At 35.8% G+C, this 22648-nt stretch overlaps 1 protein-coding gene across 1 annotated transcript in view; it reads left to right on the top strand.

The window, feature by feature from the left end:
• Window positions 1-1497: 1497 nt before the first annotated feature.
• EDA (ectodysplasin A) overlaps window positions 1498-22648 on the top strand; it is a 159601-nt gene continuing 138450 nt past the window's right edge. The window contains exons 1-2 of the mRNA XM_049766908.1: window positions 1498-1633; window positions 2022-2057. Coding sequence (XP_049622865.1) covers window positions 1498-1633; window positions 2022-2057 — 172 coding nt within the window. The remainder of the gene's footprint in view (window positions 1634-2021; window positions 2058-22648) is intronic.

Consider the following 22648-nt stretch of genomic DNA (forward strand, 5'->3'; position numbering starts at 1 on the left):
AATATAGACACAAGTCAATGACTACTAGAAAATGACTAACCATTAACATTAAATACAAAGCCAGTTGCTAAAAAGTGGAGGGGAAGGAGTCAAAGAAGACAAGATTAAAGGTGATGTAATATAGTGGTAGAGGGTTCTGGGCACTTTGAGGATAGGTGGGTTTTATAGAAGTTTGTATAGAAATTTCATAAATGCCATTATAACTACCTAAACTATGATAACAGTAATATTTTTTTGAATTTACTTTAGTTAAAGTATATGTATTACAGAGTTGACATAGTTGATCATAAAACACGTTTCCAGATAAGTGAGAGCAAATTTTTTTGTTGTTGTTTTTGGGCCACACTCGGTAATGCTCAGGGCTTACTCCTGGTTATGCCCTCAGAAATTGCTCCTGGCTTGGGGGACCATATGGGACACTGGGAGATCGAACCATGTGGTCCTGGGCTAGCACACACAAGGCAGATGCTTTATGGCCTGCGCCACCATTCCGGCCCTGAGCAAAATTATTTTTAGAAAAGAATAGAAAGTAAAAAAAACTAGGAAGAAAAAAGTACAGTGATAAGCAAGTTCTTGAAAGTGATTTTATATCCAGTGAGGACTCTTAATTATGGTCAGAAGTTTTATTTAACTCTTATTTCTAGCTGACAATTCTGTTATTTGATTTGTTTCTGAACATTAAGTGACTTCAGCTATACATTGGTATCTAAATAGGTGTGTTTCTATAGGAGTGACAGCATTTAAAACAATAAAATTGTCTCATGGCCACATTTGTGGCCACAGGGTCCAGGAATTCACAGTATTAGTATAACACTGCAGCTTTAGTGGGCATGTTTTCAGCTTCAAGGTCTTTAAGAAGTACAAGATCGTGGAATATACTGCCATAATATAACAGAAATCTATCTCGTTAAAATGTTTCCCTGGTAACTGTCATTTAGTGGCAGTTTGCAGGGGGCTTATAAAAACACCCCACTCGAGTGCAGGGCAAGGGCTACTGCTGCTGCATGCTGCTGCTGCTGTTTCTTCTGGCGATCTCTCCTGCTGTTCTCCCCAGACACTGGCTGCATTTCACAGAATGCTTAGCTGGAAATACTGTTGGCTTAACTGCCCTGTTGTTTCTCCTACCTATCTCTTTTCCCTGGTCCTCTATTTTATTGAATCCTTGGCCTAGTCCATAACCCAGCTCTCTCTCTCCCTCTCTCTGCCTAAGAGTTGACTTTAAGGCTCCTGCTTCCCTATCCTGCCTATTCCACCATTAAACCCAGTCTCCAGATAAACCTCTCTTGTCTGAGTCATGTCTGCTCAAACCCTGGGATGTGGAGAGGTCTCTGGCATGAGTAAGCGGGATGGGGGAGGGTACCTGCACTCTTTCCAGAAAAGTAATAGTGATATCAATTAAATACTACCATATCTAGAATATTGTCGGATTGGTTTTCCTGCAGAAATTCACAGGGGAATGGTGAAGTAAGGCCATAGGCAAATCAACGATTATGGGTGATGGGTTCAGCAGGTCTGGCTTCTGCAGGGCATGGATTTGTCCCACCCTCTCCTCCAGAGGTTACCAGCTTTCAGCTGCATGGATGTTGTATCCAGGATTTTTCACCACTTGATTTATATCTCTTTTTAGAACAGAGTGAGTCTCTGACTTGGGCGGCGTACAGACGTGACAACTGCGTTTCATCAAAAACAGAATTTTTAAAGCGCATGTCTATGTGAGTTAAGGATAGTTATGGAGATGCTCTGCATAAAATGAAGATCTTTGGAAACTAAGGTGTCATCCAAAGGAGTTGATGTTTTCTGAAAAATTAACTGTTTTCTTTACTATAGCATGTTTAAATTGCTTTGGTAGATCCTAGGGGTTTTTTGTTTGTTTGTTTGATTTGTTTTTGCTTTTGGGTCTCACCAGGCGATGCTCAGGGGTTGCTCCTGGCTACGCCCTCAGGAATTACTCCGGACTGTGCTCAGTGGACCATATGAGATGCTGGGGATCGAACCTGGGTCAACTGTATGCAAGGCAAGCACCCTACCTGCTGAAGTACCACTCCAGCCCTGCTTTGGTAAAACCTAGAGCTATGTGAATTCCATTATGTTGTCTTTGAATTAAGATTTCAAGAGATCTCAGGAACTGATCCCATGTGATCTTATCATTCTATCTTCAAGTGAATCTTATGTTTTTTCAAGCTTGACAATGGTGATCTATTTCAAAGAATATATAGAAGTTGAATTTCCTTGGATCTTATATTTGAAATCTGCTTTCTTTGCTATAGTGTCTTAGCTTAGCAGTCTATGTGGGATCTTTTTACAGCCATATATCTACTCTGACTGTATGTTAGAGTCTAATTTATAATAAAAAATATGTTCTTCCTATCAATTATCAAGATACTTCTGAGTGAAATACTGTTTCATCTACTCTAATGGATTTGTCATGCACTTTGGATCAACAAATATTTCATTGAACATCAGTCTTAGTTACCCTTGAACTAACGTACTCTATTATCTCTTCAATCATATATCAAATTATTTTCATATCTTAACTTTTTTATGTTCTAAAAGCTATTATGTTTGGCACAAATATTTATCCCTTTCAGAATTTAGATTTTCAAAAATCTATTATGATTTTAGTTTTTGTCAATTCAAATTTTAATTTTGAAAATGTCATATTTTAGTCTAATTTTATGAATAATACACAATGAAAAATATTAAGTCCAATATTAAAAATGTTTGGACACTTCTAACTATGAAAGGGAAAATGTACATTTATTAATCCCAATATTTGACATTTTAAATGAGAAGATTCCTAGATGATATTTTAAGTCAAATTATATAAATGCATTCAATTATTGAATTTCTATTAAATTATTACAGTAGTATAATGACAAATAAGCTGAAAGTTACTTTTAGTTTAGAAATATCAGTTTTACTAATAATATTCAAGTTAGAAATGCTCATTTCCTTCTAGTTTTACTCAACACCTGTTCCCCATTTAGTAAAATTAATTTATTTATCCCTTAACATATTTAGTTTACATCCAAGCTTCAATGCTTCCAAAAGCAATAATTTGGCTTTAGAATGTAAAACCTAAATAATTCAAGCTTTCTTTTATCCAAAACTGTAAAATCTCACAGGAAATGAGGGTCCTTTTCTCCACTCATCTGCATCAGCACTATTTGTTTCTTTTTTATGTGTGCCATTACCTGTGATGTGATGTGTTATGTAATTGTTTTGAATTACATCTCTCTAATGATTAGTGGAGTATTTTTTTCATGTGCCCTTTGACCATCTGTATTTCTTTTTTGAGGAATTTTCTGTCTCTTCTCTGCTTGATGGGATTAGGTCTATTTTCTTGTTAAGCTCTACCAGTGCCTAATATAGCTTAGATATTAAACCATTATCAAATAGGTATTAGAAGAATAGTTCCTCCCAATCCATGGGCAATTGTAGCCATGTCACCATTCCTTTTAAGGTGCAGAAACCTCTTCATTTAATGTAGACCCATTTGCTTATCTTTTCTTCCATTTGTTTGATTAGTGGTGTTTCATCCTTCAAGATACTATTAGCTTCAATGTCATGGAAATGTCTACCTACATTTTGCTTTATGTATCTATTGTTTCAGGTCTGGTATTAAGGTCTGTAATGCATTTTGATTTGATTTTTGAGCCTGGTGTTAAAGATAGGTTTGAGTTCATTTTTTATGTAGCTGACCAGGTTTTCCCAATACCAGTTGTTGAAGAGGCTTTTCTTCTCCACTTCATACTTCCTGCCTCTTTATCCAAGATTATTAATTGACCTCAGGGTCTATGCCAAAATATTCAAGTATTTCATTGGTATGATGGTTTCTCTTTATTCTCATACCATGCTGTTTTAATTACTACCATTTTAATACATTTTGAAATTGGGGAAACTGATGTCCCTCATCTTCTTTTTCCCAAGAATTGCTTTAGCTAATTGTGAAGGGTTTTTATTACTCCATATGATTTTCAGCAGTATTTGAAATGATGGCGAGCAGGACCAGTCCATGGTAGGTAGCTTGCTACAAATAGCAAGAGAGTACAGTTAAAGGCAGAGAAGTGTTCACTATAAATGATAGTTGGAAATGATCACTGTGAACAAAATCTGGATACTGAAAGGAGGTAAAATGATATTTAGTAATGTTGTTGTAAATCAGATTCTTAAAGGAAAAGGGAAGACAGTGAGAGAAAGACAAGAAAAATGTCTGCCATAGATGCAGGCAGGGGAGAGGACGGGGAAGAACATAAGAGAAACAGGGACACTGGTAGTGAGAAATATACACTGGTGGATGTTGAAAAAGTTTAAAACTCAATCAACAACTTTGTAGTTCTGTATCTCATAGTGGGTCAATTAATAAATTTATTTTATTAAAATAAATAAAATGTCACATAGTTATTTGATCAGATATAAAGCCATGGTTAACTACTTTGGAGAAAGATGTTTTTATGCTTTGCTTTAATTCGGTCTAAATTTACTAAACTACTTAGCCTTAATTTGTAGGTACATGATATGCATTTATTTCTTCATCAACTTAGGAGAATAATATTTATTGACAGATATTAATGTCTGCTTTTTAGTTTTACAAGTTATTTTATTATATTTTGGGGATCACCAAGAATTATTTAGGGGGGTTGCTAATCACACTTGATTGATACTTGGCTGACCTATACAGCCCTGAAGTTTCAGTTTCCTAGCCACTCTTTCCAGTACCTCAACAGGCATTGCATTTTTGTCTTTAGAACTAGCTCCCTAGCTTCGCACACTTACTGTAAAACAATGCTAACAATGTGGATTTTTATATAAATAAGAGATGATCAGTGAAATTATGAGTATGTTAAATAATTTATCAGCTAAGGTTGCTGAACATGTAACCAAATTGGTTATGACACAAAACTGTGCTACAATGAACCTATTCTATAAAACAAATTTTCTCAAACACTGTTATAATATGTTAACAGCATGATATATAGAAGGAAACCTGTGATAGCAATTAACCTGCTGTCTTATTTATTGTTCCCCTTCCTATAATATTTCAATAAGTAATTTCTGTAGTTAAAATTATTTCCATCTTCTCTAGCATCAAATACAATACATTTCCTATGTATAGTATCTCATATAGTGTTGTATTACTCTGAATGCTGCTATATTCCAGCAACATGAATCATTTTTTATTTTCCTTAAATCCAACAAACTTGTTACTGATTCAGGCTTTGCGATTGCTCTCCCTTTTGCCTATAAAACTCTGTGCCAAACTTATACAAGGGTAGGCAGAAAGGTACTCCACTCATGTTCCACTCACATGCTACCTTCTTAGAAAAATCTCCAAACTAATTTTCTGTTTTCTTCATTAAATTTATAATGTTTCATTGAGTTTTCATTTATTGTATATTGGTCTTAATTAACGCAGTGCATTTGATTATCTTGTTGACCTTCATGTCACCAGGAAATACAATATTTAATGGAATATGGAAGAAGCCCAAACAATTTCTTAAATTTATGAATGAACAAACAAGGAACTATGGTAAAAAAAAGAATGTAGGGTTTTTTCTCCTTGACCATGTATCAATCTCTCTCTTCATATTTCTCTCATTTTTAATAAAAAATTTTAATAAAAAGTTTAAAATAACATAATGCTCACAAAATAATAAAACAGGGGCCGGGTAGGTGGCGCTGGAGGTAAGGTGTCTGCCTTGCAAGCGCTAGCCAAGGAAGGACTGCGGTTCGATCCCCCGGCGTCCCATATGGTCCCCCCAAGCCAGGGGCGATTTCTGAGCACATAGCCAGGAGTAACCCCTGAGCGTCAAACGGGTGTGGCCCAAAAACCAAAAAAAAAAAAAAAATAATAATAAAACAGCATAGGCTTAAATTCAATGTAGTATTTTCATTTATTTCAAATAGAATATTATGTAAAACAGTTTTTGCTATAAGTGTAAAATGATAACTACTTTTGTCTATCACACCCAGCTATCTTTGTTATAGAGGCAGTATTTTAAAATGAATCAGATTGCCAAACTTAAATCACATCTTTTACTTCTATTGGTGTGACCTTCAATAAACATTAAACCTCTCCTTGCCAAACTATTTTTATTAATTTATTTAAAGAAAACGCATTACATAGTTGACATAACTGATAATACATTTGTTCTAGGAAGACGAAAAGCAACATGATTTAAAAAATAGAAAATTGAAAGAAAAATTAAAGAGATGGAAGAGAAAGGAAAGAATATTTTTTGAAAATTATTGAATCACAAAAGAAAAAAGAAAAAGAAAATTATTGAATCACAATGAATTCATTAAAGCACCAGTGGAAAATTTAGTAAGCTCTTCTTTTTTATAGAAAGAAAAGGATAATAATTTTAAAAATACAGTAATAACAGTGTGAGAGTGGCAATGGTTGTTGTTTGCAAAGGCCCAGCAAAATATGGGGAAAACGGAAATAAAAAGCCATGGCCTAAATACAAGGAGAACTTATCCCTGAAGTTTTCTGGCATAAGACTGACTCCCTGCCAAACTTTTTGAAAAAACAAACAAACAAACAACAAACTATAGTATTGCTTTATAAGTTTATAGAGAGGAGTGAATGGGTTGGTATATGAAAAATATGCTTAATAGTACCTTGGGTTGTCAATGTTGTGTCATCATTTTTGCCATTATTTTTACTATCACCCTTTGTAACTCCACCCTGGATTTAGGTGTACCTACCTGAGACCCGCCCTTTTCTGGGAGGGGTCTTGGGAACTGGATATTAGGTATAACCTTACCTGCAAGACCCCTCCCATTCCGGGGAGTGGTCTTGGAAGGTTATATAAAGCCTTTGACCCAGGGGATTAGGGTCTTTGCCCTTTTTGGCTTTTGGCTGGCTCTCGCGCTTCTGGTCTTGGCCAGCATGAAGGTGAAAGGAAAGATGGCTGAAAGGAGTTAAGATGCAGGGCTAAGAATAACTAGTGCTTGAAAGGTTATGATGTAGGCCACACACATGTGGTGGATAAGGCATGAATAAAGTTGATGCTTCCTGATGCCTGCCTGTGAGTGAGTTCTATGCCCGTCGCTTTCCTGAACCCCAGACTCGCCGGCTGAATGGGGGTTGCGGAGCCACGTGGCCTGGGATGGCAGAGAAAGACCTTCTCCATCCAGATCCATCTTTATTTATTTAACACTACAAATGGCGCTCGAACTGTGATTTGAATCCTGGACCCAAGAAAACAGTGATGATGGTGAGATTTCTGCTTTTCAGTTTCATTTTGGCTTTTTTCAGATGCACTAAGCCCAAAACCCTGGGCCACGTGCCACAATTTTCAAAGATGGCCGACACCCCATCTGGGGGCTCAAAGGCCATTGAAACAAAGGTGATGGGAGCTTGTATCACCTCCATCCCAGGACGGAAACTTTGTTACAAGAAACAAAAACCTTGGCCTCCTCAAAGACTGATTAAAAGCCTAGATTGGAAACGGAGGAGAAAAAACACTGTATTTAAAGTGGACTGATTTTCTGAAAACAACCTTCGACTTGAATTTGGATTTCAACTTTGGAAATTTCGGACTGGACTTTTAGTTTAAACTCAACATCCAAACATGCCCTGTGAAATAAAAAGCTGCAAACAAGTTGTGTTGCGGCAGCTTGCAAACTGCCGCCTGGAGGGGAAAAGCGGCAAAAAGTGCCTAATCCGGCCCAAAGCGGCGAGCCTGGGATCCGCCCTCCAAATCAGAAAGGTGAAACAGCATCAGTGGGCCGGCGACCTCACGGTCAACAACAGGGTGAGCAAACATCTGCGGGGCCTGGAACTATGAAAGTAAACCACGTGGTGAGATCAGCATGGAACAAACCAGCATCTGAACTTATGGTTTTAGGTGTACAAACTAAACAGGTAGTCATATATTTTACTCATAGTTGGTAATGGGATAAGTTTTAGTTAGTTAGTGGTTTAAAAAAAGGGAGTAATAACAGTTTAGCTCATTTAAAGATCTGATTTCTAACCGCCTGCAATTTTGTCTTGATTTAGTCATTTTCTTTATAATTTAAATGTGTTTTGTTTTCCAGTTAATATTTTCAATTGCAAAATGTTTTACTATGTGTATTTTAATGTACTTAGCCTGTTTTTAAAATGTATGTTATGCATTTATGCTTTAGTACTTGTGTGTAGGGAAGGTTAATAGGAACAGAAAGTTCCCCCAATATAGTTTAAAAGTATAGGAACATGAAAGTTCCGAAATAGTGCTTGGTAGAAAAGCATTAAGAGAATTTTAAGTTACAGGTGTAAAGTATATTTTGCAGAAATGTTATGTTTTTGAAAAGGGCTGGTATGTTAATATTCACTTTATTATGTTGTATGAAAATATTAACCCACCTTTGGCTAAAGGTGGAGTCAGAATTACAAAAGGGTCTTTATATTTCAGAGAAGGGGGAGATGTAACTCCACCCTGGATTTAGGTGTACCTACCTGAGACCGGCCCTTTTCTGGGAGGGGTCTTGGGAACTGGATATTAGGTGTAACCTTACCTGCAAGACCCCTCCCATTCCGGGGAGTGGTCTTGGAAGGTTATATAAAGCCTTTGACCCAGGGGATTAGGGTCTTTGCCCTTTTTGGCTTTTGGCTGGCTCTCGCGCTTCTGGTCTTGGCCAGCATGAAGGTGAAAGGAAAGATGGCTGAAAGGAGTTAAGATGCAGGGCTAAGAATAACTAGTGCTTGAAAGGTTATGATGTAGGCCACACACATGTGGTGGATAAGGCATGAATAAAGTTGATGCTTCCTGATGCCTGCCTGTGAGTGAGTTCTATGCCCATCGCTTTCCTGAACCCCAAACTCGCCGGCTGAATGGGGGTTGTGGAGCCACGTGGCCTGGATGGCAGAGAAAGATCCTTCTCCATCCAGATCCATCTTATTTATTTAACACTACAACCCTTAATATAATCAGCAACAGCATTTTGTTTAGCATTGTGATTAGCATCTTATTTGTTGAATGTAGACTGCATAAATTAAAATAAAAAACTGTGGAGCAGGTGCGGTGGTGCAAGGGGTAAGGCGTCTGCCTTGCCTGCTCTAGCCTAGGTGGACCATGGTTTGATCCCCCAGCGTCCTATATGGTCCCCCAAGCCAGGAGCAATTTCTGAATGCATAGCCAAGAGTAACCCCTGAGCATCATTGGTTTGGCAAAAAAAGAAACCCTCCCCCCAAAAAACCCTAAAACAAAACAAAACAATAATAAAATAAAAGCTGCATCAATGACACTGTGTGATTTTTCTAAGTTACTTCAGTATTCTGAGGTCTTTATTGCTCTCTCAATACTTTTAAGACTATCAAATTAATTGATCCATAAAAATACCTTATCTGGGTGCCTATTGTAGATAATTCCTGTTTGTTTTAATTTCACCATCTTGGCTACAAATTTAGACCCACAATGTGTTTGTATGTCAATTATGTGTTGCATATGATATATGTATTTCTTTCATCAGACCTCAACAATCACACAAGCAAGAGTTTTGGTTGTCATGGTAGTTCTTCTTTAGAAATTTATTTGATCTGGATCTAAATAGCCTTCCAAGTAAAATTCTGGAGGCTAGAGAAATTATTTTTAAGAATACAAAATTATAATTTCCCAATTATTCTTTTTCTCTTTGCTTATGCTGTGATGTAATCATTTTCAGGCTATAATGAAATGGATCTACAATGAGAAAAATGTGTAATATCATTATAATTATGGATAAGGTTTTCTAGATTGAATATAATAGTACTAAAGTAGAATCAATTGAAAGACATTTTACTTAATATCTCAAAGTAACCTTGATTATCCTCATTCATTAATCATTAAAGTCTGCACTCTGTACAAATTCATATTCAAACATTTATTTTATGTCATGACTTTATTCCAAAGGTTATTTTTAGGTTGATTGTTGGTAAACAGCTCATTTTCTTTTTGTTTTTTTTTGGGGGGGGTAGAGACATCAGGCTATATAATCAGGGCTTACTTCCAGATCTGTAGTCAGGGATCACTCCTGAAGGTACTTGGGGCACTACACAATGTGTGAGTGATTGAATTGAGGTCTACTGTGTGCAAAGCAAATGCTCTACCCACAGCCCTATCGCTCCAATTCATTAACTTTTTTTGTTTGTTTTGGGGTCACTACTACTGGTTCTCAGAAATTATTTCTGACTCTGCATTCTAGAATCACTCCTAGCATGGTTCAGTGGATTTGGGATATGGGATGCTAGACTTTGAACCTGGGTTGACTGCATGCAATCAAACAAGCACACTACCCACTGTACTATTGCTACTGTCCTGGTTAGTTTTCTTAAAAAAACATATCTTATGGTGATAAAGATCCTACATTAAGCTCAAAATAGTTTTAACCTGTAATAAACTGAAATAATGTATATGCAGTTTATAAATTATGTGAAAGAATGCTCTCTGTACTATTAATTAAAGCAAATATAAAATTGAATTTATAATAACACCTTGAATGAAAATAGCACTTAGATCTTGAAGAGATAGGTAGGGGCTTTGGAAGATTATTTATACATACAATTTTTGTGTACTTTCAAAAGTCATTAGAAGTTGAAGACACGGGTTTTATTTCTAATTTTACTTCAGAGAGAATGACTTTCCATTTTTCTATTGTTGGGTCACACTTGGCAATGCTCAGGGGTTACTCTTGGTTGTGCTCAGAAATCACTCCTAGCAGGCTCAGGGGACTGTATGAGATGTCAGGAATAAAACCTGTATTGTTCATGTGCCAGGAAAAGGTCCTACATGCAGTGCTATTACTACAGTCCAACATTTCTTTTACTTTATGCAGGTATCTCACTAAAGGTACTCTTATTACTCTCAGCAATGGATATGGTCATTTAGGGCTATGTGCTATAATTGAGAAATTGAAAAAGTGGATATCTTTAGCTAAATAAAAGAAATTGACTAAAGAATGACATAAAATAGTGATATGCCCCCTCTCTTGAAAATACATGATTACTTAAGGTAGAATTAATCCCAACAAAGAATGAAAAAAATGAGAAACCAGAGTGACAATCTAAAGACTAAAGCACATGCCCTACAGGTGACTGACCTAGTTACATCTCTAGCAGCATTTATGATGCTCATATCATTCTGGAGCACTTCCAAAAGTTAGCTACACTGATAGGTGTGGTCCAAAAACTGGAAAGAAAAAAGCAGAAGTGAGGATTAAGCTTATGCACAGAATACCAGTGAAAAGAAAGTGATAAAATTTTCATAAGACTCCACCATATTTTAACTTGTATTCACACATTCTTTCATAATGCAGTGCTTCATATTATCACTTCTGCCCTGCTAGGCTAAATTTTAGAGAGCATAAATTGTTTCTTACCGATTTATCTGCTTCAATAAAAAACTAGGATATACTTAATGTTGAAATAATATAATATATGATAGTTGAATTCATACACATTTTATTTAGGCATTAAAATGATAAACTTGTATCTTTTAACAAACATGTGATATACAGTACTAGAACTTAATTGAATTCACAATTATGTTATAATAGAAAATGAATGTATGTGATTAAAATATCTGGCTATAGACATTCTCTTCTCATCTTCTGGTTGACACCATTTTTAGAAATTTTTATTGAGAACATTGTGAATTACAATTTCTTCATAGTTGGATTTCAGGCATACAGCAACAGTGAATTAGGGCCATTCCACCACCAATGTTGACCTCCCTCCAACAAAGTTCCTGGCATGCATCTCATAACTACATCCTCAGCACCCACTATAAAAGGCCAATTTTAATTTTAAATTGTTATAGTTTGGGTCTCTTGATTTTATTGTCATTGACTTTAGCTTGGGTATTTAGTTCTGACTTTTTTCTCCACCAATGCATCTAAAACCACTTAGCCCTTGGGCCATATCCTCTTTTTTCCCCTCAATTTGTAGAAAGATGCACATAAATCAAAGTAATTTATGTTTCAAGGTTTTATGAAAAAGACAGGAGCTCCTATATATAATAAATAAATTAAATTAAAAGAAAAGGGGTGTGGCAGGTTTTTTGTTTGTTTGTTTTGTTTTGTTTTCAAAGGCATAGCAAACCTTAGGGAAATTAGAAAGAAAATACCCTTGGCCTTAAAAAACAGGTTGTCTCTACCTATGAAGCATATGGGATGCATGCTGGGAACAGGGGCAAAGGGAGGTCAACACTGGTGGTGGGAATTGCCCTAATTCACTGTCACTATGTACCTTAAATATAACTGTGAAAGACTTGTAATTCACATAGGTCTCAATAAAAATTATTTTATTAAAGTGAATAGGTACAGGCTCTGAACATAGTAATTGTCTAACCCTAAGGTCTTTCTTTATAGTCTCAGGAAAAATTCTACTCAAACCCGGTTATTAAAGTTAGGCTTCCATAATTATTGATCTTAATTTTGGCACAGAACCTTTGTCTAAGCTGAGGTGTCAATGAGCGTTTTCTGATTTTATCTCACCATTAAATGGCGGCAAAGGGAAACCTGCCCGGAAAGCAAATTGTTTCCTGGTCTTCAGTGTGTGATATGAACTTACCCTGGAGCATGTTGGTTCCAGGGTGGCATTAAGGCTTCCCCAGTGAACTTTGATTTCTGGTGCTAGTGCAGGAAACTGTGTCGGTTTCAAGAAATTGGGGTTGGATCCAAGAATTGGGGTTGGATGTTCGATGTCCGATCAACTGGGGCCTAGGTCGAGTGGTTGACAACTTTTATTTAACCCTTTTTTTTTTACATCTTTCTACCTTAGACTTGTGTCTAACCCAGTGGTTCTCAAACTGCTGCTCACAAGCCACATGCAGCTCTTTACACTTTTTAATGTGGCTCTGCTGTGTGCTGGGCTGCTCCAGGAGTCAGGACTCTGCTCCTAGCCTCTATCAGTGCACCTGGTGAGTCACTGTCCAGCCTGGACCCCATCCCATCCCCTCCCCTGTTGGTTATCAAGAAGAAACGTTTTGAAACGTTTTGCTTCCTTATTATCAGAAATCAAAGCATTTTTTCTCGAGAAGGGTGTTCACTATCCAGAATTAACAATCAGTGGATTCAAAATCTGTATTTCATGGTGGATGTTACCTCACATCTAAATCAGCTTAATCATGAACCACAGTGGAAAGGAAACACAATTTTTCTATCTTAGAAGAAGTTATTTCATTTGAAAACAAATTATCTGTTTTTGCTCAAGATTTTAACAGAGAAACTTTGATTCACTTTCCAAGCCTGTTGAAACATCGTCAAGAAAATAATTCTGATATTGACATTACCTATTTTGAAACAGTACTTTTAATATGAGGGAAGCTTTTCTCAAGAGGTTTCAGGATTTCAGGAACAGCAAAGCGACATTGGCCTTTGTTAAAAAAAAAAAAAAAAACTCTGGATGCCACTGTAACAGAATTAAATTTTTCTCCCTTTAATATCAACATTGCCAACTTTGAAATGCAATTGCTGGATTTAAAAAACAAAGAACTGTGGAGATCGAAATTTGAACATCTTTGTGCTAATTTAGAAAGATTGGAGAAACACAAATATAAACCTAGTTCACAGCACAAGTGGTCTGCTTTGAAAGACCTGGAGAAGGAAGATATGTTGATTTTTAACACCTGAAATAGTATTCCTGATTCATATAATCAACTAAAAAAAGCTAGTTTTTACTGATCTTTTCTTGTTCGGGTCTACATATTTATGCGAACAATCATTTTCAAGCATGAATCTTATCAAGAATAAATTGAGAAATCATCTCATCGATGAGAAACTGGAATTTTGCCTAAAATTAAAAACAACAATATACAAACCTGACTTAAACTATCCAAGGAAATGCAAGACCAATGCTCACATTAGTGTTTGTAACTTTGTCAGTCATTATCAGGATGTAATTTTCTCTACATTGTAAGGCAAATTGTATGGAATTTAATGTTATCGATAAATAATCATTCTAAAGTTTTTGTTTTATTAGTTGTGTTATTTGTATTCTACTGACCTATTTGGATACTTGCATGCAGAATATTCTTAATAAAAACTTATTGAAACTAAAAACAGTGTACCATCCTATGTATTTTCGGTTTTAAAAATGTGGCTCTCAAAATAAATTTCAATTGTGGTTTTGGCGAGATTTGGCTCAGTTGAAAAAAAAAGGTTGCCCACCACTGGTCTAACCAAACAATTTGCAACAATTCTTATATAAAACTTTGGAAGATACCTACTTGATTAAAGGTTATCTTCCCTCAGATCATGTAGTAATACACTAGTTCTTAATAAGTGATGCAAGAGTTTTATTTTTTATATTCCTTATTACTTTTGTTCCCTGATTAATTCCTATTAGAGACAAAGTAACATACTGCACTATGGGGAAAATGGTAATGAAACAAAAAGATGCTGTCAATTTTAAATAGAGCATTTTAAGGTAAACATAGAATTCTATTTTCTCTAAAGCTATAACATTAAAAATTTATGTTTGATATTTAGAGATATTTGATCTGGCAGTTTAACAGCTGTTTATGTTTCAATTGCTTCTTTAAAGGATTTTAATCTACATTTATATGTTTATTTTCACATTACTCTGAAGGAAGATCAGTATTAGCTGTCACAGTATAATTTTAAAATGTTCTCAATCCAATAGTTTATGGTTATTGGTAAACATAATGGTCATTAATATCTCCAAGTTGGTTTTTAAGAATAAACCACTAAGAAAAGAATATTTACATGTCATTTCTTTACTGTTTACTAAATTAGACCTTAAAGGAAAGACATAGTAAAATAGGGATCCAGTGATATAGTTAATCTTACATATTGTGATATACATATGGAAAAGGCTGATAAGAAAAGTTTGATAATAGTTATAGGAATCTATATTGAATTTGTTGAACTCTGTAGAAATTTCTTGAAAAACTCATTTACCAACTTTTGGCAGGGCTCCAGCCATTTTAATAATTTTGAGGGGATGACCCATCCAGCAATAATCAGGGGTTATTATTTCTGGCTCTGTGCTCAGAAGTGACTACTAATGGTAAAATTGAAACAATTTGTGTTGCTGGGTCTTCAAACAAGGCTTGACAGACAAGTAAATAATTTAACTCCTCCACTATCTATCCTGCCCAAATATTTAATCAGTATCTTACACAAATATATTAAAGATATTCTTTAAATTTGTAGATCATACAATGACTGAAATAATAATTTTGTAAGAGTCTAGTCCCTGGTGAATGGGCCTGATGCAGGGGAGTTCTGAGGATTAAGAAAACAAGACAGACACAAGAAAGAAATGCATGTGGTCAGGGGTCTCCCAGACTCCTGGACTGAAAGCCCTATTTGTCTTCCACGTACAGTATTTATACTTCAGGGACAATCAATATGGAATGAAGGATAGATACCTATCTAATACTAATCATGCATGAATGGTTTTTTATATCTCAAGATGGGATGTGTGAAGGGAAGAGGAAGTTATTGCAAAGTCTGTAGACTTTCTTACTCTGAAAGAGATGATAGACTAAAGAGGAAATACAGAATTCCCATCAGAAAAGCATTCTTTGTGGGTGGCTGCTTTTGGGTAATTTATAAATTGAGTTTCTTAAATTATCTCTTTGCCCCACTCCTAAGATTATTAATTCTCTAGCTAAATTTATTTATTTATTGGATGTCTTCATGTCTGATGTAACTCAACTTTGGGTAAATCTGTTTTCAGAAGCATTAAGAAGGGGGTGGAGTGGTGGCACAGTGATAAGGCATTTGCCTTGCAGGTGGCTGACCAAGGACAGACTGCAGTTCGATCCCCTCACATCCTAGATAGTCCCCCAAGCCAGGAGCAATTTCAGAGCGCATTGCAAGGAGTAACCCCTGAGCGTCACCGGGTGTGGCCCAAAACAAAAAAAATGTTGAATTATAGAAACAATAATAAAGTCAGAATAGCATGGAAAATAAGAAACTTTAGTTGTACATGGTAATGGACTTTAAGTAATTGAAAAAATGATGTTTATTGGAAAATATAAGAATTAAGGAAGGATGAAGAAAAGTGCTGAAAGTATACAAAGATTTTTATTTAGTTTTTGACAAAATATCAAATATTTTACCTATTGAAATTATAGAGTTTTGCCAGTAAAATAGTAAGCTTCTTTCTAAATCAAGAATAAATTAAACTACCATATTTCTGACTGTTGAAAGAATTTTCATTGAAACAAAATTTAGATGAGACCGAAAAATCTCTCTCAACTCTGAGATTCTATGATACTGACAGCATTGGTAGTTTTCTTTGTCAACAACTGCTGCACATAATTTTCAAGGGGACATGCAGTAATTCACGTGGCTTTCAACCATATCACAAGTAGCTAAAGAGCTATCATCCTCAAATATTCATTTGTTAACTTCTCAACTTCTTAAATAAGTTGTTCAGTTGTCACTATGAGATACAAGTTACAAAGATGCTTGTGATTGAGTTTCAGTCACACAATGTCCAACACCCTTTACCAGTGCATATTTTCTACCACCAATGTCCCCCGTTTCCACTCCATCCTCCCCCTCTCATCCCTTGGGTTCCCCCCTCTCTGCCTCTGTATCAAATACTTGGCTTCTCTTTTTTTTCTTCTACATGCTCTTCCCACCTCTTCTTCTTACCTCTTCTATATCTCCATTTAAATATTGCTGAATTGTGTACCAACCTGCCTATTTTATATTTTGTATAAAATATGGTTGTATAATCATGGTCCAGGAAGATAAATAAAAGGGCTGCAAGATTTGCTTTGCATTAAGGAATCCTGAGTTCCATTCCCAGGACCAGCAGGCACTGCCATAAACATGACCCAGCATGCCAAAAAAAACCCAATGGTTTAAATGTATTTGTTCTTTTTTTCTCTGTGTGTTACATATGTTAAGGTGGAAAACTTTTGCAAACACATTTTAAGTAAAATGCATCAGTAACTCTTTTGTAGAATGGTATGCTGCTCTGTACCAGAATATTTCTACAGTACTACCTTATAGAAACACCAGTGAATTTTAAAGTAAGATACTATCTGAAATAATTTAGTATATTCTTAATACACTCTAGTGTTGTCACCTGTAACATTACAGACACCTATAAAATCACTTTTTACTTTTCTCATCTTTTCTCAGTTAACTACCACAATTAATTGTGCTTAATTGCATGAACGCTGCTGCTTTATTCATGAAGCCATTGACCACTGCAGAAGAGATAGAATTAATCGTTTGAATGCCATAAAGTAGAAATTTAATTGTTGGTTTCCCAGTGAAAGTAGATGACAACCAAAGGCCCCAGCAAAAACAGCACTCAAGCATCTAGACATAGGTAGGCTTTTCTCTACCCACGTGGATGGGGTCTAATTCCTGCCTGTGTTTGAGCTAAAAGGCACTCTGAAAAAAAAAGCTGCACCTATGACTTCTTTCTGTTTTCCAGTGATTGACAATCAAAGGCCCCAGGAAAAACAGCTCTCATGTGCCTAAACACAGGTAGGCTTAGCTCTGCCCACAAAAACTGGGGCTAATTCCTGACTCTGAAAAAAGCAGCACCTGTGACTGCTTCCTGTTTTCCAGGCAGCAACAACCAAAGAAGTCCTCAGCAAAAAAAAAAGAAAGAAAGAAAAAAAGCTGTCTGTGCTGCACACTTCTTATAGAACATGAACCCCATCACAATATGTAGAAAGAATCACACACTTCAAGAGCAGAAATGAGGAAACAATGCAGGATAACAGCATGCATAGAGAATAAAGATGGCAGCTCTGATGACCCAAAAAATATCAACCATCTGATTAACCTCTCAGATAAGAAGTTTTGAATACAAATATGGAGGAAGTCCATAGAACTCAAAAACAAACAAACAAAAACAAAAAACAAAAACAAAAAAAATAGATCAAGCTGAACAGATCACAAAGAGAGAAATCAGAAAACTCCAAACTGAAATAACAGGACTGAAAATCTCGGTAAAGGAAATTAAAAACTCCATTAAAAGCCTCTCCAATAGAGTAACAGTAGCTTAGGACAGAATTAGTGAGCTGGAAGATGAAATGCACAAAAACTCCATTCAGCAGAAAAGATTGGAAAAGAACCTTAAAGCAAATGATCAGACTATGGAAAAAGTACTCAAATATTGTGAACAGATGAAAATAGAAGTGTGCAATAAGTTAAACAGAAACAACATAAGAATAATTGGAGTCCCAAAAAACCCAGGGAAAAAATCCCCAGTAAGAATCAAAAGTCAAGGACATCATTACAGAGAAACTCCCAGAGCTAAAGACTACATGCAACCAAATCTTGCATGCCCAAAAAGTACCAGCTAAAAGAGACCCAATGAAAAGCATCCCAAAGCACATCCTAGACAATTAAGAATTGCATAGATGGGGATACATTACTGAAAGCAGCAAGATCAAAAAGGAAAATTACATTCAAGGGAGCATTCATACGATTTACAACAGAACTGTCACAAGAAACCTTACAGTCCAGAAGGCAGTGGTGGAATACAATGACAAAACTCAACAAAATGAATGCTTCGCTTAGAATAATACACCCAGCCATACGCACTTTTAGATTTGAAGGAAGTATACATGGCTTCACAGAAAAACAACAGTTCAGAAACTTTACAGGCTCAAAATCAGCCCTTAAAGAAAAGGTGAAAGGTCTAATTTAAGGAAGGAAAGACCAACAGACAAACCAAACTACTACAAAAAAATGAAACTAAATCATGACAATTATATCTCAATGTCATTGTTAAGAGACACAGTGTCAAAATGGATCAAAACACTGAACCCTATGTTTTGCTGCCTACAAGAAAAACATCTGAAAAATCAAAACAAAATTGACTGAAAATCAAAGGCTGAAGGAAAATCATCCAAGCACACAAAACCATTAAAAATATGGAATGGCCATATTAGCAACAGATGAAACAAACTTTAAACTCAGAAAAGTAATAAGGGACAAAGATGATCATTTTGTACTAATCAAAGGATATGTACAAGAAGAAATCGCAGTCCTAAATATATATGCACCTAATGATGCACCGGCAAAATATTTAATACAACTGTTGACAAACCTGAAAAAAGATATCAATAGCAACACAATAAGAGTGGGAGATCTCAACACTGCCATGACACCCCTTGATAGGTCAACCAAGTTGAAACCCAACAAGAATATATTATTTCTGACAAGAAATGGAAGAAAGTGACTTATATATATGTATATATATACATATATACATATACATAGAAATTTAGATATATAGATCTAGATCTATATATATATATAGTACATATAGATCTAGATCTATATATATATATAGTACATATAGATATATAACACACTTTATCCCCAGAAAACTAGATATACATTCATCCCCAATGCACATGGGTCATTCTCAAGAATAGACCACATGCTGACCCATAAAACATATTTCCATAAAATCAAGAGGAAAGAAATTGTACAAACTACCTTTTCTGACCACAAAGCACTGAAAATCGACATGAACTACAAAAGGAAAAATTTAACATACTATAAAAATGGTCCCTGAAAATATACGCACAGAGAATGAAGAAGATAGTTATGATGACCCAAAAATACCAACCATCTGATTAAAATTTCAGATAAAGAATTTAGAATAGAAATATGGAAGTTCCTCATGAAAATCAAATAAAATATAGCTCTAGCTGAACAGAACACAAATACAGAAATCAGAAAACTCCAAACTGAAATATCAGATTTGAACTGAAAACCTCAATGGAAAGCCTCTCCAACAGTAGCAGAACTGAATAGAAAGACTGAATGAAAGAGCCTGGCCAGGATTTGTAGTAATTCCTCCTGAAAGGTTTAATAGAATTAATTAGTGAATTCATGTGAGCCTGGGCTTTTGTTTTTGGGTAGACATTTGATTACCGTTTTAATTTTCTCAATGGTGATAGGGGTGTTTAGATATGCTATATACTCCTTATTCAACTGTGGAAGGTTGAATGTATCCATTTCTTCCAGGTTCTCATGTTTAGTGGCATACAGTTTCTCAAAGTAGTCTCTGATTACCCTTTCAATCTCTGCAGTATCTGTATTGATCCTCCCTTTTCATTTCTAATATCAAGTTTTTCTCTTTCTTTGTGAGTTTTGCCAATGGCCTATCATTCTTATTTATTTTTTTTCAAAGAACCTATTTATGCTTTCGTTGATCTTTCAGATTTTTTTTTGTGGGAGGGTTTCCACTTCATTGATTTCTGCTGTAATGGCAAATATTATCCTCAATGGAGAATAATTAAAAGCCTTTCCTCTGAATTCTGGTACAATACAAGGCTGTCCTCTCTTACCACTCCTATCCAACATGGTACTGGAAGTACTTGCTATAGCAATTAGGCAAGAAAAAGATATCAAGGGAATCCAGATAGGAAAGGAAGAGGTCAAGCTCTTTCTGTTAGCAGATGATATGTTACAATACTTAGAAAACCCTAAAGACTCTACAAAAAGCTTCTAGAAACAATAGATTTATATAGCAAGATGGCAGGCTACCAAAATAAACACACAGAAATCAATGGCCTTTTTGTACACCAATAATGATAGGGAAGAAATGGACATTAAGAAAACAACCCCATTCACATTAGTGCCACACAAACTCAAATATCTTGGAGTCAACTTGACTAAAGAGTGAAGGACTTATAAAAAATAAACCTATAAAACCCTGCTTCAAGAAATAAGACAGGACACGTGGAAATAGAAACACATACCGTGCTCATGGACTGGCAGGATAAACATCATTAAAATGGCAATACTCCCCAAAGCATTATACAGATTTAATGTGATCCCTCTAAAGATACCCGTGACATTCTTTAAAGAAGTGGATCAAACACTTCTGAAATTCATTTGGAACAATAAACACCCACGAATAGCTAAAGCACTCCTTGGAAAAGAAATATGGAACACACTACTTTCCCCAACTTTAAACTGTATTACAAAGCAATATTTATCGAAACAGCATGGTATTGGAATAAAGACAGAACCTCAGATAGGTGGAATAGACTTGAGTACTCAGATAATGGCCCCCAGACAAATATTCATCTAATTTTTGATAAAGAAGCAAGAAATCCTAAAAGGACAAAGGAAAGCCTCTTCAGCAAGTGGTGTTGGCACACTTGCAAAAAAAGCAAACTCAGACCCCAGCTAACACTATTTATGAAGATAAAATTCAAATGGATTAAAGACCTTGCTATCAGACCTGAAACCATAAGAACAACACGTAGATAAAGCACTCCATGACATTGAGACTAAAGGTATCTTTAAGAAGAAAATAGCACTCTCCAAACAAGTTGAAGCAGAGATAAACAGATGGAAATATATTAAGCTGAGAAGCTTCTACACTTCAAAGGAAATAGTGCCCAGGATACATCATCTCCTTGATGATTAGTGATATGGAGCATTTTTATGTCTTTTTGCCATTAGTATTTCTTCTTTGACAAAGTGTCTGTTCATTTCTTCTCCCCATTTTTGATGAGATTAGATGGTTTTTTTCTTGTACAGTTCTGTCAGTGCCTTGTATGTGCCATATATTAGCCCCTTTTCTGATAGGTATTGGGAGAATAGTTTCTCCCATTCAGTGGCTAGCTCTTGTATCATAGGCACTATTTCTTTTCCACTGATCAGAGGATCTGTTTTTATTCCTATACCATGCTATTTCGATAATTATTGCTTTTGTAATAAATTTAAATTTTAAATTTAAATTTAAAATTCAGGAAATTCCTAAAATCCTCCAATATTATTTTTCCCAAGGACTGCTTTAGCTATTTGTGGGTGTTTATTGTTCCAAATGAATTTCAGGAGTGTTTGATCCACTTCTTTGAAGAATATCATGGGTATTTTAGAGGGATTGCATTAAATCTATACAATGCTTTGGAGAGTTTTGCCATTTTAAAAATGTTAATTCTGCCAATCCATGAGCAGGGTATGTGTCTCCATTTCCTTGTATCTTTTACTTCTTGAAGCAAAGTTTTGTAGTTTTCTTTGTATAGGTCCATCATCTCTTTAGATAAGTTGACTCCAAGGTATTTGAGTTTCTGTGGCACTAACGTGAATCAGATTGTTTTTTTAATGTCCATTTCTTCTTTAACAGTATTGGTCTATAAGCAGACCATTGATTTTTGCATGTTAATTTTGTAGATTGCCACTTTGCTATGTGATTTTTTTCTACATGTTATGATGGGGTTCATTAGTTAGAAAAATTGTACAGCTCCAAAGTGAAGCATAGTGCTCATGCTATTCTGGAGCCCCTGGCTGCTGTGGAGCCTCTGGGAAATAGTTTTTGATGGGTCTTTCTTAGCCTCTTCAGTAGAATTTTAGGGGACAAACAGCAAGAAGGAGGAAGCAGGGAGAGATTTTTAAGTCCTTCTCCTTGATCCTCCTGATCCCACAGCACAGTATGATCCCACACATATCCTGATCTCCTTTTCACAGGCAGAGAGCATATGCTGTGGAGCCTCTAGGAGATAGTTTTTGCTGGAAGCTCTTTTGTTTTGTTTTGTTTTTGGGTCTCACCAGGCAGTGCTCAGGGGTTTCTCCTGGCTGTATGCTCATAAATCACTCCTGGCAGGCTCGGGGGACCATAAGGGATGCCAGGATTTGAACCACAGCCCTTCTGCATGCAAGGCAAATGCCCTACCTCCATGCCATTTCTCCGGCTCCAGAAAGCTCATTT

The sequence above is a fragment of the Suncus etruscus genome, chromosome X (assembly GCF_024139225.1).
Source record: "Suncus etruscus isolate mSunEtr1 chromosome X, mSunEtr1.pri.cur, whole genome shotgun sequence".
Taxonomy (NCBI): Eukaryota; Metazoa; Chordata; class Mammalia; order Eulipotyphla; family Soricidae; genus Suncus; species Suncus etruscus.